General features: G+C 37.5%; 2 protein-coding genes across 7 annotated transcripts in view; one reads left to right on the top strand and one right to left on the bottom strand.

Moving 5' to 3' along the window:
* Window positions 1-2,843: 2,843 nt before the first annotated feature.
* On the top strand, window positions 2,844-12,465 carry LOC113068927 (carboxy-terminal domain RNA polymerase II polypeptide A small phosphatase 2-like). The gene is made up of 7 exons (XM_026241878.1): window positions 2,844-3,492; window positions 7,805-7,956; window positions 8,368-8,469; window positions 8,685-8,741; window positions 9,265-9,357; window positions 9,498-9,683; window positions 11,167-12,465. Exons 1-7 carry the CDS (start codon window positions 3,432-3,434, stop codon window positions 11,290-11,292), a joined length of 777 nt encoding a protein of 258 aa, XP_026097663.1. The 5' UTR covers window positions 2,844-3,431; the 3' UTR covers window positions 11,293-12,465.
* A 361-nt stretch (window positions 12,466-12,826) lies between these two features.
* LOC113068924 (nck-associated protein 5-like) overlaps window positions 12,827-25,503 on the bottom strand; it is a 30,126-nt gene continuing 17,449 nt past the window's right edge. For 2 of the 6 annotated variants that reach the window (XM_026241866.1, XM_026241867.1), the window contains exons 2-12: window positions 22,774-22,902; window positions 22,618-22,686; window positions 22,446-22,484; window positions 22,048-22,167; window positions 21,603-21,692; window positions 18,432-21,523; window positions 17,751-17,886; window positions 17,592-17,667; window positions 15,819-16,118; window positions 15,520-15,668; window positions 12,827-14,863 (exon numbers count right to left, since the gene is read on the bottom strand). In XM_026241866.1, coding sequence (XP_026097651.1) covers window positions 14,612-14,863; window positions 15,520-15,668; window positions 15,819-16,118; window positions 17,592-17,667; window positions 17,751-17,886; window positions 18,432-21,523; window positions 21,603-21,692; window positions 22,048-22,167; window positions 22,446-22,484; window positions 22,618-22,686; window positions 22,774-22,893 — 4,443 coding nt within the window. In that variant the 5' untranslated portion in view covers window positions 22,894-22,902 and the 3' untranslated portion in view covers window positions 12,827-14,611. The other 4 variants (XM_026241869.1, XM_026241868.1, XM_026241871.1 and 1 more) reach the window with 4 other exon arrangements.

Raw genomic sequence — 25,503 nt, 5'->3', positions numbered from 1 at the left:
TAGGGCAGGTTCTAGGATTACTATTTGGGATTAATGAACTTTTTAGAGCCAGGTACAACTCCACGACGGTATCTACAGATTTACAAAGGGGATCTACCTGGCTCAAAAAGATATTTGAGAGGAAAGTTGATAAAGTAATTGTCCACCCAGAAAAGTTACATTTGTTTAAAATGTACTAACCCTGAGGCCATCCAAGAAGTAGATGAGTTTGTTTCTTCATTGGAACAGATTTGGAAAAAGAATTAGCATTACATCACTTGCTCACCAACGGATCCTCTACAGTGAATGGATGCCATCAGAATAAGAGTTTAAACAGCTAATTAAAAACACCACAATAATATTAATCCACATCATCTTTTACCTTTAACCCAAATAAGAGTCAATAATAATGCTTGATCCAGTAAAAAAAAGTCTAACCCCTCTGTCCTCCCTATTAAAATCCACCAATACATTTGTAAATTTTGTGTTACGTTTTCACTTGTAAACAATGCTTGACCTGTGCATATCTGATGGCACCCATTCACTGTGGATGATCCATTGGTGAGCAAGTGAAGTAATGTTACATTTGACCAAATCTGTTATGAAGAAACAAACTCATCTACATCTCGGATGACCTGAGTGTGATACATTTTCAACAAACTTGTATATGTTTGGGTGAACTATTCCTTCAAGAGCCAAATGTTGAGTCTTTGAACACACTTTTGCTCATATTTATTGTTGTAGAATTAAATGGTAATGGAAATATTTTTATGTTTTTTTCTTGTGATAACAAATTACACAAAAGGACCAAAAATACTTTAATCATTAGAATTGTGAAAAGCCTCCATAAATGCTTTTTATGATTACCTGCACTTTGAGTGGCTCTAACACCAGCTTCTTTGCTGTAATTATTATTTCAATATTAAATCATTTTACAGAGAGCTCTCAGCTCTACTTGTGTAAATCAAGTTAAAGCTTTGTTAACAATGCCTTTTTATCTCTTCAGTTTTGACCTCTATGGAATTTTTAGTCAACAGGACAAACAAGGGGCACTGTATACAGCAAGGAAGAGGTGTTACAAGTTTCTGTAACTAAAGCTTTGGTAACACTTTGGTTTATAAGGGCCAGTTCTAACTATTAACTTATTGGCATTCTCACTGGCATGCATAACATTATATTGGCTGTTTATTAGCACTTATAAAGCACATATTGATGCCTTATTCTGCATGACCATGTTTAGATCCCTTATAAACTTAACTCAGCAATTCAGCAACTATTAATAAAAATAAGCAGCGAATTAGGATTTTAAGTAAAAATTTTAGTTAATAGTTATATGAGTCCCCAAACAAAAGAGTGACCAAAGCTTTCATTTACACTGGGCTAAAACATTAACACATTTTTTTTTTTTTGCTATTTATGAAGCAGAATTTATTCTTTTACCACAAACGCATTTTATTTTTTTATAATCTTTTTTTTTCTTTCTTTGAAATAGTATGCTTTGATATTGTTTGATAGTGATTCTATGCCTTCTGCTGCAGAGTTGCAACAAAAAAAAAAGGCAGAACATGTTTTGGAGTTCTCCCACTTACATTTATTTTTGTCACATATCTGACATCTGCACAACTTCCACATTTCTAAAACAAGGAATGTAAACAGAGGCACCATTCTTGTTTATGTCTTGGTTTTGTGGTATAGAATTGGTCCCATTTGGGAATAGTCAGAAATAGATCTCCAACATAAGAGTTCTGGGCAGAACTGAGACCTCAGACTCATAAAAACTATGCTTGTTATCATTTTATCACTTACATTTATCATTCCTATCATTAAAAAAATGGATAGAAAAACAGAATATAGAAAAATAGAATGAAGGAGCACAGCTTTCAATACTCATTTTTTGTAAACAAATTGGATGTTATAGAATAATTCATTAAATCGTTCAGTGATTAAATAAACACCTACCTGGGTTATGGAAGGCATTATACAGGGCAATATTTTATTATAGTTTTTATAATTCAGAAATTATGCAACTACACACACACACACACACACCTGTCCACTGCAGTTTTACATTGATGCTTTTCTGACCAACTGTTTCATATCATGACATGAAATATTATCAAAGCAAACTAGTTCTTATAACATGATTTGTGAAGTTTGATTATTTTATTAATTTTTAATTATGTTAAGTTTAATGACTTACTTAATGATTTGATTTAAGTAAATATCATACTCCAAGAAATCTCATGTTGGAATTTACATTACACTTTCATTAATTTGAGCAAATAAAATACAACATTTAGCACTCAGTAAATAGGCCTATACATAAACGACTTTGAATAATAATTTATATGACTTAAACGAGCTCTAGTTTATTTATTTGTTAATTAACAAAATAAAACACCACTTTATGAATAGCAGTCTTACAATTTTCGACTAGTTTTTATGTGTGATTAAATTACCTTTTTTTGGGCACAGCATCCACAGGTAACTCGAATTAGACAATGATAAGACAAACGGATATTTTGAATTGATCAATATATAGCCTTGATTAATCCACTTAATCATCATCACAATTACAATGTTGAGGAGGATCAGTAGAAAAATTACTAGGTGGATTAGGTGTGATGCACTTTAAAACCCCGAGATTTTTTCAGATATTATCCGTTCAGTCCCATTATTTATTTCCTTTGCAATTTCCTCATTATTCAATTAGCATTCTGCCACTGCAATTTCGATTTTTTTTATGCGACCCCTTCCGAATACTGATTCGCGACAAAACCAGCACTGGAATCTTCTCAGTGTGGAGTGTGCAGAACAGAAGAATGCTTCAGCTACTCCCACTTCCTGGAGATCCAATCCGAAACGACCAACTGTCTCAAGGCGCCCCTGCGAGTCCGTCCAAAGCAAAACAATACGCGGAAAAACATAAAATCCGTCAATTATCGCCTAGTTTCGCGTCTTATCCTCTTAAATTTTACTTCTGAGAGAATTGGTCGTGTCTTTTTTAAATTTACTATTTTGGATACTGCCCAGCTACGGGGTTGTTTATCTGTAGTAAGGGGAACTTGAAACCTCCTTGCCCCATGTCCTCGGTTGTTTTTCTTCTTTCGCCTGGATTCTCCATGTTGTTGAAGAAAAAGTGAGGGCTTTACCCAGACCAGAGGGGGCTATGGATAAATATACAAGCGATAAAGTAAACCGAGACGCGAAGCCTAGAAAATAGCAGATAAGAGAAAACAAAACAAAGTGCCATGCCCCTCCCATGTGGAAAGAGAATAGAAGGCGGGAATAAATAAATATCACAATATTTTGTCGCCGTAGGTTTGAGATATTTCTGCGCGAACGGAAATTATTCATTTCAAGCTTCGCTAGCTTTTAATGCCACTAAATGCGGGCCGACTGTGTGTCGCTGGAAAAGGTTGGTTGGACGTTGAGGGCTGTGCGTTTGTTAGATGGAAAGTTCTATCATCACTCAAGTGCAGAAAGACGATCCTCGGTTGTCTTCGAAAACAGGTAAGTTAGGCGACGCACTGTCACATGCTAAACGGTCATGTTTTAGCGCTGTCAACTCTTTCTGGGCACATATTCTGTCTGGCGTTGTCGCGTCGCGCTGTTGCGACGCTCACGCTTTGACAGTTATTTGTCATATCGGGCTGATTGACATGTCACAGTCGCGAGCGGAATTCGTTAAGTTCAAACCGTTGGAATTTAACGAATTCCTCACCGTACGGCGATATGTAATTCCGCTCCGGTTTGTATGTACGTTATATGGCTTAATAAAGATAAATAAATGTGTAACTTATCTTTCCATGTAACGTTACATGCTTTGCTGTTGCAGGCATTGTTGAATGTTTACGTAATGTTTTTTTTTTTTCAGACGACGTGTAATGTTTTTCTCTCTTTAATATATTTTATTCTTCCCTTTATTTGTGTTCCTTAGTGTATATATATTAAGAAAGTATGTATTTTATTTATTTATTATTTATTTCATTATTTTCCGATGTGATTCTGATGTTTCGTTTTAAACGTATAACGTTAACCAATCCGACCAAGTTAATTCGGTGCATGCTGTTTCCTCTATATTCGACGTCGTTTGGTCGTTTGGTTAATGGATAACTTCATTTGAGTGACATGTTGTTTTATCCTTATGCAGATTGTGTTGCAAAAACATTTTCAGTTTAACTGTTCCGTTAATCGACATGCCTACACTAGCAGATCTCACACTCGTACAGAAGTAAAACTACACAAAATATTGAGTTGAAACGTCGAAAAACATCGTCTCATGGAGAGCGCAAGGTGCCGCGCTGGAATGCACAACACACCCCTCCGCACACGCCCTCCATCTGCCGCGCGACGCTGCGATCACACGCGCAAACCTTAACGGTTAATCAAGGCCTTATCTAGACGTTTAACAAGTAAAGGCCTCAGTGTTTTGCAGAAAATTACAGTTACCCTTTTGTAATCCCTTACTTTCAGCCTGGCGGGCGAGTGTATATGCCCACTGTTTTGTCGCGTAGTTCGTGCCGTTGTTTATCGTGAGTCTAGTAAATGTGCGCTTATTATAGATCTGACGCAAAAACGATGAAAACACCGGTCGTTAAACTCTGACTGTAGTTCACTGATGTCAATTAGGGTATTATTTCAGATGTTTACGATCTCTGCATTAGTGAATTACGAGCAGCCACAATGTTGGGAAAACAGCCAAGACAAGTCTGCCCAATTTCCTTGAAGACCCCTTGAACTCAGTTTGTACTCACTGGCAGAAAGTGTGCAGTGTGACCTTTTTTGTTTATTGCTATAAATGCAAAGAAATTATGGTGTTTGGGTTGTGAATATATGTAAGACAATAATATTAAAAGGATAAATCAATTTTACCAGTATAGTTTAAAACATAAACTTTGTGTTTATGATGGTTTGAAAATAATTGTATACAATTTTATGCAAATATTCAGATTCAGTAACTGTGAAACTATCCAGTGGTGTAACCCAGTAAAAAGCACTGAAATAGTTATTTTCACGTAGCATGTGAGTGTGCTCAGTTCAAAAACATTTTCAAGTATATTTTTCAAGGTAAAAGTATAAAGAAGTTTAAAATAATAAAAATAAAAGGTCCAAAATTTTTACTTACCAAATGGCTATAATTCACACTTGTCAGGATCTAAAAGGGTCCTCTGTTTTGTGACATGACAACAAAATGGCTTCCTGCTTGTTGTTATGCCACAATGACTTTGATTTGTCTGTCAGCAGTTTTTCAAATATTATTAATATTATTTTAAGCAATAATAACACATTTATATCATGTTAGTACTTTTACCACCAATTTGTCAAGAATTTAATCCTAATGAAATTATTTACTTTTTTACATTCTCTAGACAGCTATACCATGTAGACATTTTTGATCTTAACCTTTACTATAAAATATCAAAATCTTTAATTCAGCATCTGAAAATATTATAGGAGCCACATTCAAGTCATTTTGTATGAACTGAATTTCTTAAAGTGTTTATGAATAATTTTAATAGATCTGTACAAGGCCCCTAAAGCAAATGCCAAGAATGTTTGCAATGTTTATGTAAAGTTTTGTATATCTTCTCTATAGAACCTTGTGGAATTAGATTAAATGAGTTTGTTGAATATATTGGTATTCAAATCAAGCAAGGATTCAATCTTAGAAATGTATAATGTATACAGTTATGTCTCATTTTGTCATTAGCTGCTGAATGTCCGTCGGTACCCAGCTGTGGTTTAGTTTAATCAAAATGCAATTCATAAAGCAATGCTTAGGTTAAATATAAGGATGTTTTTCAACAACTGATACTGAGGCTGATATGTAAAGATAAGGGTGACAGACAGACTGCCGATATTAAGCCAAAATATACAGTACATAATGCAAATTAATGATAGCAAATGAGACATACAGAAAATTGCAGTTATATATTAAATATTTGAAAACACAAAATATGCATTCAGGTAGCAGCAGATAATCGGAAAATCAAGTAAAAAATATCAGGCGTGTTGATCACTATTAAGTCACTATGCATGTTCTTCAAGAGGTCAGCACATTTTTATTCGAATTAATTTTTTTTTTTTTGATGCACTATTTTGATTTACTTGAATGCATTAGAATTGTTTAGGTTAGTGCTCAGAGAGCAATCTGAATGCCTGAAAAATAGCTTCTAGAGTATTGAGAATACGATATGTGTAAAACTGATTTGAGCAAATCTAAGACATTATGTCTAGGAAAACATTACTTGTTATACCAGTGTTTTCTGATCTTTACTTATTAGATGCAAGCAACATATCTGAGAAAAAAAAAAAGACTCCAGTTACACACAATCCCTTGAAACTCAATCCGTGCTTACCATTTAATTCGCCTTGGAGATCTTTATTATCTAGGAAAATAGATGACAATTCACTGAGGATGAAATTAGAAGTTTCTTTTATTCAGCAGTTAAAATGTTTTTCGGTAAATTGATTAAAAAGCACACACACACACAATCTCATTGGATTTGGTCTGAGCAGAAGTGTACTAATAGCTAGAAACCCTGACCACTTAAAAGCTTCTAGCAGAACCTTTGACGCTCCTTAACAAAACACCCTTTCCAGTCCACTCTAAATGCTCGCAGTATCGCTCCATCCTCATGTGAAAAAAAACCTTTCCAAGAAAGTGCATTTGAATTTATAGGAATAAGAAGTACAAGGAAAATGTATCTAAGTCTTTTTGTTAAACAGGGTGTTATCAGCGAGTGTACAGATGGGCAAATACAGCACAGAGTAAATGATGACGAAGGAGGCCATTTTCTCTCATCCTCCCTCCGCTGTACATGCTACTCGTATGTTACATAAGCTGATTCCTATAGCTACATAAGCTCCCATAGGGAACCAGAGGGGGGAAAGGTGCCTGGGATCAGCCCCTGCTCATCATCACAGTCAATTCCTTTAGCTGAGAAAAAAAAAATCATTAGTTGTACTGAAGTTACATCACCATAGCAATAAAAAAAAAAAACTGATTCTAATCATTGCATGGCGCACTTTCATGTTGCGAGAGCTTTTGTGTCCATTTTCTTTCTATTCGGGAAACGGGCATGTCTGAACAAAATCATGTTTCACATGCAGATATATGCAAGCAAAAATATGCAGAAGCCCCCTAAATATGCAAGGAGCCCCTCGGTAATGCACAACAAAGCCCGCCACAGATGCCGTGTTACAAAACACAGCTCTTATTTCTGTGGCTACAAGACTTCTAGGTCTTGTTTCTGCCAGACTCTCCTGTGATGAAATGGCAGGAGCCGTGTGTGAGTGCGTTAGTGTGTGTGTATGTTTTGCTCTGAAGGTACAGCTGAAATGTGTGGGCTTTCCCGCCCTCTGAGATTATATAACATATACCAGCCGTGGCCAGCAGTCTCATTTAAAACAGATTTTCTGTTTCTTTGCAACGTGTGCCATCTCTGGAGAGGGGCGGCTGAGCATTTGGTCATTTTGATGTTGATAGGCGCCGTATTTACTGACGAAAACATACATTTCATTCCAGTGCTCTGAATTATTTAAGAGCTCTGTCAAGGCTCAGTGGTGCATTTGATGCAAATGTGTCTAGCTGAAGTTTCTGTTTGTCATCTATCAGAGACAAAAGTGGTTGACTGAAAATATTTATTAACGCGCTCTGGGTGGGGTTTGACAGTAGCACTTAGTGGGATTCAAGTGGGATTGTTTATAAACCACGCAACATGAGCCTTTTCATGCTGTTTATGCAATATATTTATCAGCGGGACTAATATATGCAAATTATGCATTTGAAAAAAAAAACTGTTTTATTGTGTTCAAACAGATCAGGTGAATAAAAGCTCGCCTCAGAAACCTGGGAGTAGGAATATCTTCAAAAAGCTTATCTGTTGCCTTCGAGCTCAAGATGCCCAACTGCCACCATCACCTACCCATGATGCCTTGCTAGCGCCGGAGGACAATGGGACCATTGCCAAAGTATTATAGTAAACATTAATTAACACTGTTACTTTTTGTTTTGGTTTATTTTGTATCATTGAAACATGAAACAAAATATTTGAAGGATTAACTAGAAGTAACTGCCAATCGTTAAATTGTCATTTCACACATTGTCAAATTGTTTTATTCATAAAAAAATAAGTAAAATTTTATATATATATAAATAATAACTATTTTAACAAAGTGTGTGTCTGTGGCTAGAGAAATACTAAATATTTCATATAAAATTATTATAATTATGTATTATAATCTGGATGTGTAAAATTAAATGTAGATGTAAATGTAGTTTCGACAATGAATGGGTAATGCAATGTTTTATTTAAAGTTTTGAGTTAAAACCTACATGATTAGGAAATTAAAAAAAAAAGATCCGTTACGTTTTCTCTGTAGATCCCAGGAGAGTGTCTACTGCCAGCAGTGACCTCTCAGGACCAGGGGAAGATCTGTGTGGTCATAGATCTGGATGAAACACTCGTGCATAGCTCCTTTAAGGTAAACCTAGGTTATTAACACCTGATTGATATTGAAAATTTGTCATTTTAAAAGAGCGTCATACTGTTCAACTAAGAATAGGTGCATATATGAAATATTAGCTGTACAGTAATTATTGCATGTAAACAATAATTATTTGCATGCAAACCACTGCGTTAATAATAGTTTATCACTCCACTGGTGTTTTTAACCGTATCCACATTGTGTTTTTGTAGCCAATAAGCAATGCAGATTTCATTGTGCCTGTGGAGATTGAAGGGACCACACACCAGGTGAGGTCTGATAAATGTTTGTGTATGTGAGAAACAGCAGTCTTGAATTGTGCAGGACTTGGGCCTAAGGAGAGAGGGGAGCTGTTAATGTAGCATATTTAAAAGTGAATGATGAGCGCCATCTGCTGGATTGATGTGGGAACAACTTTTCAGATTGTGACGTCACGGTGCACATCACAAGTTTGCCCATTAATTCATTGACCACCACAACAAGCAGTACAGACAGAATATTTTTAAAACAAGGAGATTGAATTTGCATTAAAACCTTTATGGTTCTTGTCAACTTTTCACAGAAAATCTGCATTTGGCCTCTGCCTGGTTCAAGTAATCCAGGATAGGTTTGTTCCCACTAATACGGCCTATTCTTGATTACTTGTTTCAGGAGGATGCTACGAGCGACAGCACTAGATGGATCTACAGAACATTTTGGGATTCGTTTTATTTACAGAATGTTGCAACTCATTGGAATGGTGAATTATAATCATTTGTCACATAAACAACAATGAACCCATCTGTGTTTTAGGTGTATGTGCTGAAGAGGCCATACGTGGATGAGTTCCTCCAGAGGATGGGAGAACTGTTTGAATGTGTTCTGTTCACTGCCAGCCTTGCTAAGGTATTCAGACATTTATCACCTTTCATTAGGAGCAAATAGAAATTCCTCACTTAGTGCTGGTTAGTTAGTGTTATAGAGCTATGCTCCTGTAGTCTTCTCCAGTAATAAAGTGTCCTTGTCCTCATTCATGGCTGTGTTAGTATGCAGACCCTGTGACTGACCTGCTGGATCAGTGTGGTGTGTTCCGCACACGGCTCTTCCGTGAATCTTGTGTCTTCTATCAAGGCTGCTATGTTAAAGACCTGAGTCGCCTCGGCCGTGAGCTCCACAAAACCCTGATCCTGGACAACTCCCCTGCCTCCTACATCTTCCACCCCGAGAATGCTGTGGGTTTCACTGTTCTACCGCTATTTAGCTTTTTTGTTAAAGCCTGCCTTCTAGATTCTCCCTCTTGCTATTTAAAGGGTTAGTTCACCCAGAAATGAAAATTCTGTACTTAGTTAGTGCCATGTTATTCCAAACCTGTAAGACCTCTATTCATCTTTGGAACAGAAATTAAGCTATTTCTTTATGAAATCCGAGAGCTTTCTGACCCTGCATAGGCACGTTCAAGGCACAGAAAGGTATTAAGGACACTGTCAACTCGGTCAATCCGAAAGGTGTGCAGATGCGCTCTCTTCATAAAAGCACTGAGAGATGGCATCATCACAAGGAGGAAACACACCAAAATAACAAAACACTTTAAAAGACAGACACCCAGATCAAATGAAAGAGTTCAAGCAGGTAAGTTTCATTGTGTTTGTGTGTATTGCTTTGGGACCGAAAACCATGGATTTTCACTGGTATTGGTACCGAATACTGAAATTTTGGTACCGTGACAACACTGAATTCTTCTCTTCCGTGTCAGTTCTGGACAGAAGGCTGACGCAGGAGCTGGCGTTCTGACGTAGAACCAATAAAATTAAGGTTGAACCACTGATTTCACGTGGGCTATTATAACAATGTCCTTCCTTAAAACCTTTCTGGGTCATGAATGTGTCGATTGCATTGCTGTCCATGCAGTGTTCTTGCATTTCATCAAAAACATCTTAAATTGTGTTTTGAAGATTAACGAAGGTCTTATAGGTTTGGAACCCTTAAAGGTCGAGTGAACTATCCCTTTAACAACGGTTTATTTTTCCTGTATTTGACATATATACAGTGGGGTACAAAAGTATCATATGCAGTATATATACCGCCATTCAAAAGTTCGGAAACTGATTGTTTTTTTTTAAAGGAATTAATACTGTTTTGGTCAGCAAGGATACATTAAATGAAATAATCAAAAATGACAGTAAAGACAATGTTAAAAAATATTAGTGGTTCAAATAAATGCTGTTCTTTAAACTTACTGGTTTGTAATGGCTACTGTAAGTTTGCTTCACCGTTACAGGATGTGATGGCAACAATGTTAAAAATAATTACATAGAAAAGTTATTTGTAATTGTAATAATAGTTGACATTATTAAACATAAAAAGCAGCACGGAGCATAAACATTTTTGAATGCTGACGTCTTGTTATATGTTAAAAAGAAACAAATATATATTATATGTTATATATGTAGTTTATCAAATATCATGTGTATATTTTCAAATGTTTAAAAGCTGAACATTTGAAATTATATTGACCAATTTTGTCTTTGATTATATATATATATATATATATATATATATATATATATATTGGACCCTACAGTATATGTAACAAATTATTGATGTTCCACCAATCCAAAATGATAAACCCAGTAGATTTAAATGATCCCAAAGTGACTATATATTACTTTAAGCCAGTAAAGTAGTGGTATATAATAACCTCTGTGCCTTCAACAGGTTCCTGTACTGTCCTGGTTTGATGATTCAGAGGACACTGAGCTGCTTCACCTCATCCCAGTATTTGAAGAGTTAAGTCAGGCCGATGATGTCTACTGCAGACTGGAGCAACTCAGGGGTGCATAATCCCTACACCACCAGAGCAGGACAAACCTCCGTGTTGTTGTGCACTGACTGCCAGTCACACACGAGCGGCTCTTATGACAGGAGACTCCGCCTCCTAACCTGAAAACAAACACGAAAGCTCATAATTCTGCTTATGGTTTGAGAAACAGAAGCCAGTTTTGTCTCAGTCATCGAGCTTGGATTTTGCAATAACAATTTACAGATTTTATATTCCTTTTTTTACTTTTCTATTTTTTGTTATCAGCATTTTTTTTTTACATTTAAAATGACATTTGGGAGATTAATACAGTTCAGAAAGAAAGTAATCTGTAATCTGCAATTATGTTATACATCTTTAAAAATAACGTACATAAAGCACAATAAACTTTCAGGCCAGTCTTTCTATGTAAAGTCCTACCTGAACTCAACCTTAAATCTTCAACATTCATATTCATACTTTAGAGAAAAACTAATGTTTCTGATGTATTCCAGATTCAGGCGAAAAATGCCACAGGAATACACATCATCTTATCCAACATGCTATGCATACTTTTTCCATAAATGCAAATGTGACACCTAGCACTCATTCATCCTTGTTTCTGATCAGTCTTACTACTTTACACAAGGCCTTGTTTAAACTGCAGTTTTTTTTTACTGTTGTTGAGGGGTGTAAACCTGACATTTCTTTAAAAAATAATAAATAAATACTTTAACACTGTTTTATGTGAATTACAACTACATGCTTATCTTGACACTTCCTGTATTCAATCTTAAAGTGGCCTTATGTCTGCTTCAAGTGTATATGATGGGGTTTTATGATACGCGAGGCACAGAATTAACACCACAGAGTGAACCAAAGAGATTTATCTTGTTCAGTAATTGTCTTTCTCTCTACTGTATTTATGCAGACAATTACTTGTACTGTCATCTATGTGTATATTTGGTTGAACTTGAACTGTCCATCTTGTGTGGACCACACACTCCACCTCTGTACTTCATCTTATGTAAACATGATCATGTTTTTATATTATAAGTTGTCTTTACTGTAGCACAAATATTCAAAATGGCCATGTTTTATATAAAAAAAGGGCAGATTGTCTTTTGTTTAAATACATGCTTTGATAAGATCTGTGTTGCCACGTTTTTGACTTTTGTATTTGCAACAATAAATTTTTCTGTGGAACATTATGTAAATGTTCTCTGCGTATTGTTTTATTGAGCCACTGTGGTCAGCTATTATTGATAATAGTAATAACCTTTCACATAGCTGCACATAATTCAAACAGCATGTACATAGCAGTCAAATTCAAGACATATTCACTTCTGAATGATCAAACACCACAAAACAAGCATTAGGATTCTTTGGCAAAAAAAAAAAAAAATTTTTCGATTTGATATCAAATAGAGTGCATCATGTATTTTAAGTCGTTTCAATCATCCGACAGGTAAATTGTACTTCCTTGTTCTGACCACTAGGGGCAGCAGAATCCATCTTTTGGAGTTTATATGAAGACATGCATGTCACACTTTCTGTAATAACTACAGCACACAAACATACTTAAAAAGGTTTTATTGAGTTGCATGAGTGATGGCGATTGCTTAGAAAGGAGATTATGAAAACACATTTATGGCTTTTGCAGGACAGAGTGAAAACAAAAATCAGATAGCACCTTATATAAACATTTTACAGATATATTAACAACTTCATCATAAATTCTTTTGTAAACATACCAAACTAATATAAAATATTCCTGACAATTACATCAAAGTAAATAACAAAGGTTATGACGGCAGGCAAATTAGGACGCTACGATAATAACACAAACTACTTATAAAAAATAAAACTAAACATTTTGTGACAAATCAAGAATGAAATGCGTGTAAGATTGAGATGACTACAAAATTAATTTATCTCTACAAAACTTTTACACAGGCCTGGAAAGACTGTTGGATGTAAAAAGCATATATGCTTGGGAATGTTTCTAATTAGTCTTTTGTTGTGGTCGTTTCGTAGAAAAACAGCTATTGAGGTCAGCACAGATTAGAAAGGATTCGGGTTGTACTTTTAATCTACTAACCTATGGCTTTTCGAGCAACCACTTGAAAATTAAAAGCTTTTTTTTTTTTTTGCCTGTAAACCATTTTGCAGGATTAGCATCGTCAAACGCATGCAACGCATCTTGACTTGAATTGCACCAAAATGCTTCAGGCTGAAGAAATACGACGGGTTTGTGAAAAATAAATTTAAAAAAAAATCAGCAACCTGGCCGACAGGAGGCTAATTTCTAACAGCTGTGGAAAGATGCGTAAGGCAGAGTCAGCATTATTACATCAACATTAAGAAATCGTCAGCCACCTTTTCAAAATTCGCATGGAACGATTGGATGATTTTTCCAAACTGGAATGAAGAAATCCTGGGTTTAAGTTTAAGCTTTGTTTGCTGATTGTAAGCAGGGTGATCCAACAATACACAGTTCAAAATTAGGTCACGAGTCACAAGTTTCTTTAAATCGTTGCAAAACAAAGGTAACATACACAAAAAACAAGTCGTGGCCAGATCTGGAGAACAAACTAATCTAGAGACACACAGCGAGACACGTACACAGAAAGTCAGGCACAGAACATGTTTGAACAAAACTTAAAAGGAGTAACCAATAAAAGGTGGTCTTGTCTTACCACACTCTTCAAAGAAAATAAATAAATGTAAATAATAATTCACCGTCGAACACTGTCTTACATGGATCGCACTTACTGCATGTTGTTTTTTTTCTTTAAAACAATGAATCAAAAGTCTACAGCTGATGCGGTTTTACAAAGACGCGGTTTTCTTTTTTTCTTTTCATGAAATATGCATATTAAATTAACTGAAAATCACATATATTAACATTCACTTTCCAATAACTACACAAATGTTGCCAGAGTGTGTGTGCACGTATGTTGCATGAGAACCAGAACATTCTGTGAGATTGAAGACTGGAAGACTGTCGCGATGAGCTCGGATTTGTCCGTGAAACGTAATTTAAAGAGAACATGAGTCGAACGTCACTACTTTTGCTACCACTTCAAACAGAGAACACGAATGAGATGATAAGAGTTGATATAACGGGCTAAAATGACACCACCACAAACACACTGTAAAAGTCCTTCTTTCAACCATCGGGATAGAAATGCGGGTATTTTGTGGGTAAAGTGTGCCGTGAGATTTTTTTTTTTCAGTCAAAAAAAATGGGTTATCCCGTGAGTATCCATCCACCTTTGAAGAACATCTGAAGCATAAGGAGAACGGTGGGTTTCTAAAAAGGTTGTACCTGCTTATCATTCAGTTCCTTTTGAAAACACTTTAGCCTTGACTACCACAAGAGGACAGGCTGTCATAGAGGGAATCGCTCAGGGACTCTGGGGTCTCCAGGACCTGGGGATGGCTTGGAGACAGGCCGTCGTCAGGTCTCTCTCTCACCAACTCCAAACCGGTGTCCCTCGCCATGTCTGGGTTAGCGGGAATGCGGCTTTTGCCTCTACGTGCCTGACCGGGTTGAGGAAGACTCCTCGGGTCTCCCTCGCGGCTGGCCACCGAATCACTAGTCTTGTTGCGCTGAGGGTAAAACAAATGCACTAAATGAAACTGAACAGTACATGATAAATATACTTTAATCATAATAATACTTTATTACAGTCTGTACGTGGCTTTTAAAAGGTCTATTTAAGTCAATTAGAATTCTATCTGCTGTGTCACCTGTTATGGCTATCAACCAATGAATGATGGTTTTAAAATGATATATGTATTTTCTATAAATAAAATTGCATTAACTGTTATTGTTACTCAATTTAAAGGTTAACTTGCAGTGAACCTCAGGTGATGGCAAAGGTGATCTAAATGCAAGAAAGTAAACACGCTGCTGAACTTTGCCATGTGTACACTAACAGAAATGCACATCATTCAAAAGTTCAGGGGCCACTTTTATTTTAATAAAATAATGTGTATACTATTATAAGGAGGCATTAAATTGATCTAAAGTGACAGTAAAGACATTTTGAATATATGCTTTTCTTCTGAACTTTCGATTCATCAAAGAATGAAAAAAATGTATCACGGTTTCCACAAAAATTCTAAAAACGTTTCCTGATCATAAAATCTGAATATCAGAACCAACATTACCAACTACAAGCTTTAGAATGGTAGTGTATATAAATAGTTTTAATCAAAAAAAAAACAAAAAAAAAAACACTAGGATCTAAAGTGATGCTCACCCTCTTAAATGAACTCTTATGACTCACTGGCTCCACTCCGTCTCCAACGCCAAGATAAACCTCAGACGGCTCTGCAGATGCTTTGAGGTTTGGGAAAGTCCAGTTCTTTGTGGGGCCTACTTTCATAGGTGCTCCACAGATATCAGTGCCTGAAATAAATAAAGAAATTAAAGGTACGAAATAAAGAATAAAAACAACACCATCTGGGACTTCCTTTTCTTAATTAATGTATAATTATTCTACATTGGAAACTCACATAACTGATTAACCTTAAGTGACAGTTAAAAGGTATTATATACCATCATGAACGATGTTTGCGATCTGGCTGGATGGAATCTTGTTTTCCAAAGTGCCAGCGTGAAGATCCATATCCTGACCCCCCATATAATCCTCTTCTAAACAAGACAACTCTCTCTCCAAAGTCCAGGCCTTGTGGGACATCTTCATCCCTGAGCCATGTTTTCCCTGGAGATAAGAAGGGTCACTCTCCCCATGCGCCTTCCCTTTGGGAATGCTTTTGCAACCAGCATTTGCACTATAGTCAGGAAGAGGGAAGGTGCCAATTCCACTGTCGAGGGTGTATGTGGAGATTCCAGATCCTAAAAGAGAGGAATTTGAATAGAGTATATTAATTTTATTATTTTAAAATATTTGAATGATTGGGCATAATAAAATAATATCAATTTGAATTAAATTACTTTTTAAAATCCTTATTGTTATATTTGTATATATGCTTTTATATTCTTATTTAAAGGGGGGGGTGAAATGCTCGTTTTCACTCAATATCCTGTTCATCTTGAGTACCTATAGAGTAGTACTGCATCCTTCATAACTCCAAAAAGTCTTTAGTTTTATTATATTCATAAGAGAAAGATAGTCTGTACCGATTTTTCCCGGAAAAACACGACCGGCTGGAGGCGTGACGTGTGGGCGGAGCTAAAGAATCACGAGCGCCAGTAGGCTTTTGCGTTGAGAGCATGTGGAAGTTGTGACATTACCGTGAGGAAAAAAAACCATCATCCAAAACAAACCATGGCTAACAGTCAGATTCAGCCGTTTATTTATGATCCAGAATCAGATCCCGAGGCTGAAACTGAACGAGAGCAGCAGCAGCAACGACTCGCTCCGAGCGGGGCTCGAACCCGGGTCTCCGGCATGGGAGGGGACGCACTAACAAGGAGGCAGAAATATTTTAAGCAGTTTTACTCACCGCCTGCGGTTCCAACACACGATCGTGACCCTTTTTCGTTGGGATTGCATCATCCTTAAGAAATAAACGATACGCAAATCCGTCGTCAAACTGGGCCATGTTTGTAAAACAAGCATCTTCGAAATGCAGGGAGCAAACAAAAACACTTGCACAACTCCATTGATGCTCTGTAAAAATAAACTCCATCCACTGGTCCCTTAATGCTGTTTTTTTGGTAATCTGTGCAGGGTTGTCTTGTCCTGGCAACCAAAAGCACACTTCTTTTGTGACTTTTCGCGACGCTCTCGCTCTGATCAGTGAATCGCTCTGATCAGTGAAATGTCTGTGCTGCTCGGCCTCACTATACGGGAGCGCGCGCTCTTCCGGCAGAAGTGCCCTCAGGACCCATATAAGGAAATTCCGCTCCATCTAACGTCACACAGAGCCATACTCGAAAAAAACTTTCCGAAACTTGTGACAAACCGGAAGGAGTATTTTGGGAACAAAAATACTCCTTCAAACGTACAACTTAATTTTTGAAACTTTGTCCATGTTTAGCATGGGAATCCAACTCTTTAACAGTGTAAAAAACTCAGTATGCATGAAATAGCATTTCACCCCCCCCCCCTTTAAGTATTACACACAGACACATATTTTCACATATATAACAAAGGATCACACCCTAAACATTAAGATAATGTTTTCCATACAGCTGCTGTTGGATGACTCACAAATGGGAGCCACAGAAATTCAGACACACCTTGATTATTCATCATCATTGACAGGTTAAAACCCATTTTTGTCGCTACATGCTAACCAATTGAAATTCCTGCCTCTAGAAGCATTAAAAACCATTACGTCATGCATTGTGATCATGCCTTACCTGCAAAGTGCTCATGATGTATCGACTCAGCCAGGTTCTCATCTAACGTGATGTCTTTACTCAGTAACGCAGAAACCTGTGAGAACATTTTTTTTTTAAGTTCTATTGAGAACTTTCAAAACATCAATGTGCATTATATCCATAAATTTCACTTTTTACCTTTTCCATGTCATCACTGCTTCTTGTCTGACCAGCAATGCCAGCGCTCTGGTGACTGAACACAGGTCTGGATTTACAATCAAATGAGAGGCGTCGATGTGCCATGCTGATGCTACCAGTGTCCTTCCCATCAACCCTTATGGGATAAATGTTTGAATAAAATTTAATAAAATTGTTCATCTTTTCTGGAGCTTCTTTTATTAAATAGATTTTGATATCTACCATTAAAAATACTTTCTTACACTTTGGTTAAACTTTAGCTCTAATTTATTAAACCATGTGCAGAAGCCCAGCCACAATGATAATGTGAATCCCCAGCTGATTCATGAGTCAAATTCTAATTATTTCTCAAAGCACATTTTCTCACCTAACTCATTCCTCAGTTATTTCAATTAACTTTCAACACCTGCAAACCTGCACTACAACTATGCACTTGAAGATGAAGGAAATAAGGATTTAAGTCATTAATTTGGCCTTTGACTTGAAGCTTTATTGTTGGTTGATTTATACACTAAACGAATATGTCTTGGAACAAAACAGCTGAGAATGACTGAATATATTATTTTAAAAAAAATACTTTTTTTTATTTATTTTTTTATCGTGTTCGAAATGTGTCATTGTGCCATCTTTCTATAAAACAAATATCAAAATAAAACATTGTACAAGTTGCTTTGTACTCACCGGTTTAGCAGTTGCTGCATGAAGTTGTCAGATGGCACTCCTCTGTACATTACAGACAGCTGGCCTTGGGCTTGGTCCATGACCACCTCACAGGAATGTCCCTTTCCTTGTCGGTCCAAAGCCACTCCATTCATGTAAGCCCGCTCTTCTTCAAGAGCTTTATGCAAGCCCTCTGCCTTCTCGATCAGCATGGAAATGTTTAGGCTCTCGCTCTCGGTTTTCCTCGCTGCCCCCTTGGAATCCTTGCCTACTGATGATATATTGAGTTTCCATTCCCTTTTATCATCTTTTGCTTTTGACGTTTCTGGTTTACGGCTAAGAGCAGGAAGCTTGCTTTTTCTCAGACCAAACCAGCTGGCAATTCCATTGGAAGCCTTTTGTTTGACCTCAACCATTTGCCCTTTATCTTGCTCTTGTAGTTTCAGCATATTTTCCTCAATGCCCTTCATGACCTTCTGCTCTATAGAAGACTGTGGACTGGGGGCAGAGTGCCTTTTTTCTTCAACATTCTCTACTGGCCTTGGTGGTGATGGAGGAAGACTCTCTCCGTAAGTAGGATTCTTCTTCTTATTCGCCTTGAGATGGCTCCTGTCCTCAGATTTGGACATGTACCTCTGAAACTCTTGAGCAGGTTTCCCATCTCGGTTCATAGAGGGTGGCACAGTTTTAGTTGGTGATTTGAGGGCGATTTTATTGGGGCTGCCACTATGGGGACCAGCAACATTTTTTCCATTATATGAAAGGTTATGAGGTGTCATACTCTTAGCATAGCTCCGCAAAGCCTGTGCAGCCTCTAGGTTCGTAGATGGCGGATGCATCTTAGACTTTGGGCTCTCCTGCTTGGCAAGGAATGTTCTAGATGATTCATGTTCAAGTTTGGAGACTGAGGAAGAGGGAAGAGACCTGACAGCTTGCTCAACATGCTGAAAGGCTGCTTGTTGTTTTGAAATAGCACCATCAAGATGACCTGAATGGTGTGATTTATCCTCAGTCGATTCTGTATTTTTAGGAAGTCTATATTCTCCTGACTTGCAGTCAGAGTCTTTTTCAGCAATTTTGCTTTTATCGGTGGTTCGTGTTGGTATGCTCGCAGTGGACTGGATTTCTTTCTTCTCTGCGAGTGGAGGACAAGTTGTGGACTCGTCTGGGTTCCTCAACTTGCCAAGTGCAGCTAGTCGTTCTTTAAAAGAATGACTTGATTCACCTGAATGTCTACCAATCCCTGATTTTTTAGGAACAGGTGGTGGATCGTTCCTTTTAAAAGGTGACTCCGAGCTTTGTGAATCATTATCTACCATTTCATTTTTCTCTTGGCTCCTGGACCTCATGCTTATCCCACTCTGAGCCTTCTGGGATGACGACTGACTAGGCAGACTGCGATGATTGACTTGCTTATGCCACACCGGACTCTCGGAGCTGTCCTCTTGGTCTGAAGAATCAGATTCTGGTGAGATTTCCTTCTCCTTGAGACTCGTTGGTCGCTCTATACTAAACTTTGCCTGCTTTCCTTTCGCACCTTCATTAACCGGGCTGGAATTTTGAAGAGATGAGCTCACTTCTCCAAGCAGCTGGGATACATCGTTGCCACATGTTTTGGAGATGTCAGAGACATTTTCGTAATGTGGAATTTTCTGAGGAGTCTTTTGAATGTGAGAACTTCGCGTAGGCTTGGCTACGCGAGTTGCTTTGGGGATACCACAGCCAAGGTCCTTTGGCAATGATGCAGGGACATCATCGGGCTGGGGTGGAGAAGTTGGAGCAGAGTGTGACTCCGATTTAGAAGGGGGCAGCTGTCTTTGCCTCTCTGTTGTGGTGGCTTTTCGTGTGGATACAGGGGAACTGTGCACCTCATAGTTGTTGCTCCGACAAGGAATCTTCGAGCTACGAGTCAACTGAGGACTGAGACGAGGTGGAGCAGGTACTGCAGTACGTTCTCCAAGAGTGGGTATCTTAAGGAACTTGAGCAGTTTGGAAGGTGAGGCCTTGACCTCTCTAAGGCAGGAAACTTGATTCGGGATGACCGCAACTTTTGATCTAATGGACTGAGGATCGGAAGGGGTGTCTTTCACAGGGACGGAGATATCATCCAGTACTTTTGAGGCAGTATGATTCTCATTAGGAGAAAATAACAGGCCTTTGTGGACTGGTTCATTGCTGTCCATCTCACAGTGTGCATTTTGTAAATTGTCTTTGAGTCCAAGAGTAGGCAGCTTTGAAGTGGAAACAGTGTCTTCCTTTGTTGTAAATGCTTCCTTCTCGAGTCTTTGTGGCGCTACAGAGTTTAAGTGCTTCAAATCCGAGTCCAGTAGCGTCACATCGATTGTGCTATCATCACAAACCGTATCATTGCAAGTGCTGCTGCTTGACCTGTTGGATTGAGATTCAAGCAAAAGGTCAGATAACCTGTTCTTGTCTCTTGTTTCAACCAACACGTGATCGGACCCTCTGGGCTGATCTCTTTCTGAAACGGTTAGTCTTGAGTATAATTCAGGGACTTCTAATGAGTGGGGATCATTCGATGGGTTAAGACCTTGGTCTGATGAAAGAATGGACATATCTCCAGATGTCCTATTTATAAACAGTTCACTTGTACCTGTGGTAGGCTTCACAAGGCTCTGCATTTCCATGTTCTCTTGGAATTCGGAGCGAGCCAGATTGAGGTTATCGATAGTAATGGGAGCTGAAGTGCAACAATTGTGGCTACTCTTGGCTAAGCTAAGTGAATCTTTATTGGACAGCATCAAGCATGTGCTACAACTACCACATTTTACATTGCTGTGCTCTCCTCCATTCAAATGCGGATGTGTGCAAACATCTGGACAGGAATGGGAACAATGTGCTTTGGGTGCATTGCACCTGGATGAATTGTCTCTACAGGCTAATACAGCCTCCTTAGAGGCAAGAGCCTGGCTATAGTCACAGATTGAGGGAATGCCAGAGGAACGATGATACCGAAGCGGATCAGTTTCTTCAAGCTTGCGGAGGACCTCTAAAATGTGTGCTTTCTTCTTCAAGAATGGGGACATGGCCTCCATGGACGTGGATGAGCCTTGGGTCTCTGGTATGCAATTTTGTGCACATTCGCTGTTTCCCTGTGAAACCAAATCATAGGGATGAGGTAAAGTTGTCATACAAGACTGATTAAACAAAGACTTTGTGTATGGCTCTTACCTTGGCCTGTGTATTCCTCTGAGCCTCAATCAGTTTGTTAGATTCACTGTGCTGCAGCTCGCCGATGTGCTCCAGACAGGGTCCTGGCTGCTTTGATAAGAAACATCAGGTAAGCTTTAAGCTTCTTATTATATGAATCAATTTTTGGATTATGCAAAACACCTCATGTATCACAACTATGCATGCACAACAAGGTTGTTGTTGTTGTTTTTTTGCCTGTTTAGATACAAATTCCTTGTAGTTAAATGAAAAAATGCTAGCCCATGCAGCCCAGGCAAATTAAACAGGAAGAAGTTAATTGAGCCATTTTCTTCATTTTGCAAACAAAACTAATAGGACATCCCTGTGGACTTTGAAGAATGTTTCGTGAAAAACAAACTTCAAACTAAAATGTCAAGTGCACTGTACATTTTGTCATCGTATGTTGAAGAATTTTGTAATTTACCTGCTGATGTACACATGATTGACTGTGCAGTTTCTCCTGCAGCAGCTCACATAGTGTTCTGTTCTGCCTCTCCAGATCAAACACACGCATTTTCAGTTTAATGCATTCCTCTCTGAGATCCTAAAAGAAGAATCCACAGCTTTTTAAAAAAAAAACTACATTTCAAAGATATATGACTAGAATATGTACACCACTTATAAAAAATACAACCAACATTATATATTAAACACATTAAAATGAATTATATATTAAAATTATTAAATAATTCAATAAGATATATTAAATACTACTTCATAAATAAATATGAATTAAATATAAAATAACTCTTTAGACTTTGTAGTTGAAATGAAGTTTTTATAACTATGTTCCTGATGCAAAACCACAAAGTTTTTTTTTACCTTTTGATTGAGTAAAGCCTGCACAACATGGTTGGCGACCTAAAATTAAACACATAAATTAAACATAAAATACTTTCAGGACTATTTTATTTTTCATCCGACTCTCTAATTGGCTTCTGCATTAGGCAAAAACTTTGCAAATCTCCATAGAAAGGGTTGGTAAGGAACTCACCTCGTCCAAGCATCGTTCATATGCTTCTCTTTGACTCTCGTTTGCTAATGAAAGGGAAGAGTTCTCGGCCTATGCAAAAATAGAACAGTTTAAACAGCAAGTCAAGGAAGAAAAGTAAACAAAACTGTATTCTTAGTGAAAGTATATGCCACTTACTTGAAGTTCTCTCACTCGCTCCAGAAGCTCACTGTTACTCTCTTCCTCTAGATAGGACTCCAGATCACCCTCCTCAGACTCAAAGTCCTCATCTACTCTATTTTGGGCCTCTTCCGACATCGTCTCTACCTAATAAAAAGAAAGAGATTGAACGTGAAAGGAGTGTTCGGCAAAACTTGTTTGAAGACTCATTATGAAAAGCAATTCACTTTGGTGTGCTAATGAAGCAGAAATCACAAACTCCACCTTGGTTAAAGAGTTTCAGATTCTTGAGGTTATAACCCGTGTTTGCATATTGTAAACTGGTTAAATAACCTGTAAATCAACTTTCCAAACATTCTTGTGTACTTGGAGTGGTTACAAAACCCACTAGCGGTGTGCCTTTTAATCTCGATGTAAAAGAATTAGCGCAATTATCAAGTCTTTGAGACAGCTGGGTGTGAATAAGCAGGACTTGAGTCCCTGGCAGGACACACCTTCACTTAAGGGTGTCATCAGAAGGGATTAGACAGAAGAGGTCTGAAAACATTGGAGCCATCTTGCAGACTCATGACCTACTCACTTACTTACTGGGGCACAGAATCAGATCCTCTTGACCTGCATTTAAACTTGGATGAAAACAGAAAGACACATGTTCTAGTGTTTTAAAAATTATGGTGGTCAAACCTGCCTAGCAAACTAAGCATTTGACCAGTACCCCAGTTTCACTTTGCACATTAAGATATTACTGTATTGAATGTAGGTATGCACTGTGAGGACCATACCAAGTATTTTCATATAAAAACCATTATTCAATATACTGGCAAATACTAAAACTTTTAGAAACTAAAAAATGACTCCTCATAAATTGTACTTATCATAATGATATAAATTATATTAAAAAGTAACATTTATCATCCAAAAACCAATGGCACCAAAAGTATATTGGATTACTTTTGTTCCAACTCAAAAATCTCAGTGATACAAATATATAATTTAAACATGCTTCTCCTGTGTCTCCTGAAATTGACGGATGGTTTGTTTCTGTAAATGTCCTTATTGTTGAACTACACCATAAGAGTAACCTCCAGTCACTTTCATCCACCTATTCCCACCACTGCACTACACCAGAAATCTGACCTTCAAAACCAACACCGGATGTAATCACAGATGGACTATCACTGCAAAACTGAATCTGAAAATCAATATGTTTATGGTACTTATTCATTATTGATCCTCTAAGTATTCGGTGTGCTCATTTATGTAGTTAGCTCATCTATAGACATCTAACTCTTTGCGAGTGAATAGCTTAAATGGAAGCTCCATATCTGGAAGTAAATGAATACAAAAGCTTATTGGGGTCAGAGAATACTGCTCTGTTTTAACAGTAAAGATGGCACTATTGGACAGGCTCCAGGCCACACTATAGAGTTGGTAGTTCCTGCGGTGCCAGGAGGCTCCTTTCACATGACAGACTCTTTTCACAAAGACACAAGGCATAGCCTTCCGATAGAGGAAGATGTATTTGTAGCGTAACTGTCATACATTAAGCCGAGCAGAACGGAAGCATTTACATTTTTCATATTGTGGATAAGACCCTTTTATCCACAATGACTGACCAAACAAAAATAGATACATATGTGATAGATCAAAACTAAAATACAAAATTTGATCCATCAACAAATCCAGAAATCCTATAAAAATATTTATATTTTTAAATAGTTCTATTGTCCTATAAAATACTTCTATTGTACCAGATGTTTAAAGAAGGTTAATAAATATATAAATCATCCATTTCAAATACATACAAATATATATATATAAATAAATAAATAAATATATAAAATAAAATGACCAAAAACTCACCAAGAAAAAAATTTATAGTAAAAAATCCAATGCCTTGGACAAAAAGCTTGAAATTGTATACTTTAAAGAGCAAGTTTATATGATCTTCCTCTGTAGGGTGAATACAGCTAGAAGAGTAGAACTAACCGGTATTCCAGGTCAGCTTCTGTTTCTTGTCTGAAAAGAAAAACCCAAATAAAACATCCCTCTGGATTTCACTGTGTCACACTCGAGTCCTTGTGTGCGTCTGTCTAAAAGAGTTGTGTGACAAAGACGATCTCGAGCTACAAGGAAGTAATATCTGCATATGCATGAGTGATGACATATTGGTTTCACAACATTTGCAATACTGGATTAGCTAGAACTGTCATGTGTCTCTACTATTTCACCCCATCTTGTTAATGTTTGACCATTTTCCGAATGCTGGAGGCCAGGGCTGGGCAAAATCTCTAGAGGATCACCACCAGCCTCAATCATCTTTCCTTTTCATCTATGAATCACTTGCAAGCAATAAAAAAAAAAAATGTATGGGTGAGTAAGCGGATTCTGGTGAAACAGACTCAAAAGCCTATTTTGGAGTCTTTATGATAATACTGTCATTGGAGAGATGACTGTCAGTCAAGAGTTCCCCTTTACTGCTACTGTACTTTTCGGCCTTCCTCAAAAGTCTCTAGAGAGAAAACATCCAACATTCCTCCAGAGATGTTTGGACTAACTGACACTGAATCAAGACGGTCAACTAAACCAGTGGTTTAAAATTAAGTAAATAAATAAATGTGCATTCAACTTCAGCTTCAGGTCTTAATCAGTTTAGACTGCTTCCTTCTATCTAGACATGACTGAAACAGACTATTTCTAGTTTCAGTCAAGAACTACCACACATGGTTTAACCACACCAATGAGTCG

The sequence above is a fragment of the Carassius auratus genome, unplaced genomic scaffold (assembly GCF_003368295.1).
Source record: "Carassius auratus strain Wakin unplaced genomic scaffold, ASM336829v1 scaf_tig00000254, whole genome shotgun sequence".
NCBI classification, from domain to species: Eukaryota; Metazoa; Chordata; class Actinopteri; order Cypriniformes; family Cyprinidae; genus Carassius; species Carassius auratus.
The sequence above is the reverse complement of the archived record's forward strand: the minus strand, read 5'-3'. Positions and strand labels throughout refer to the sequence as shown.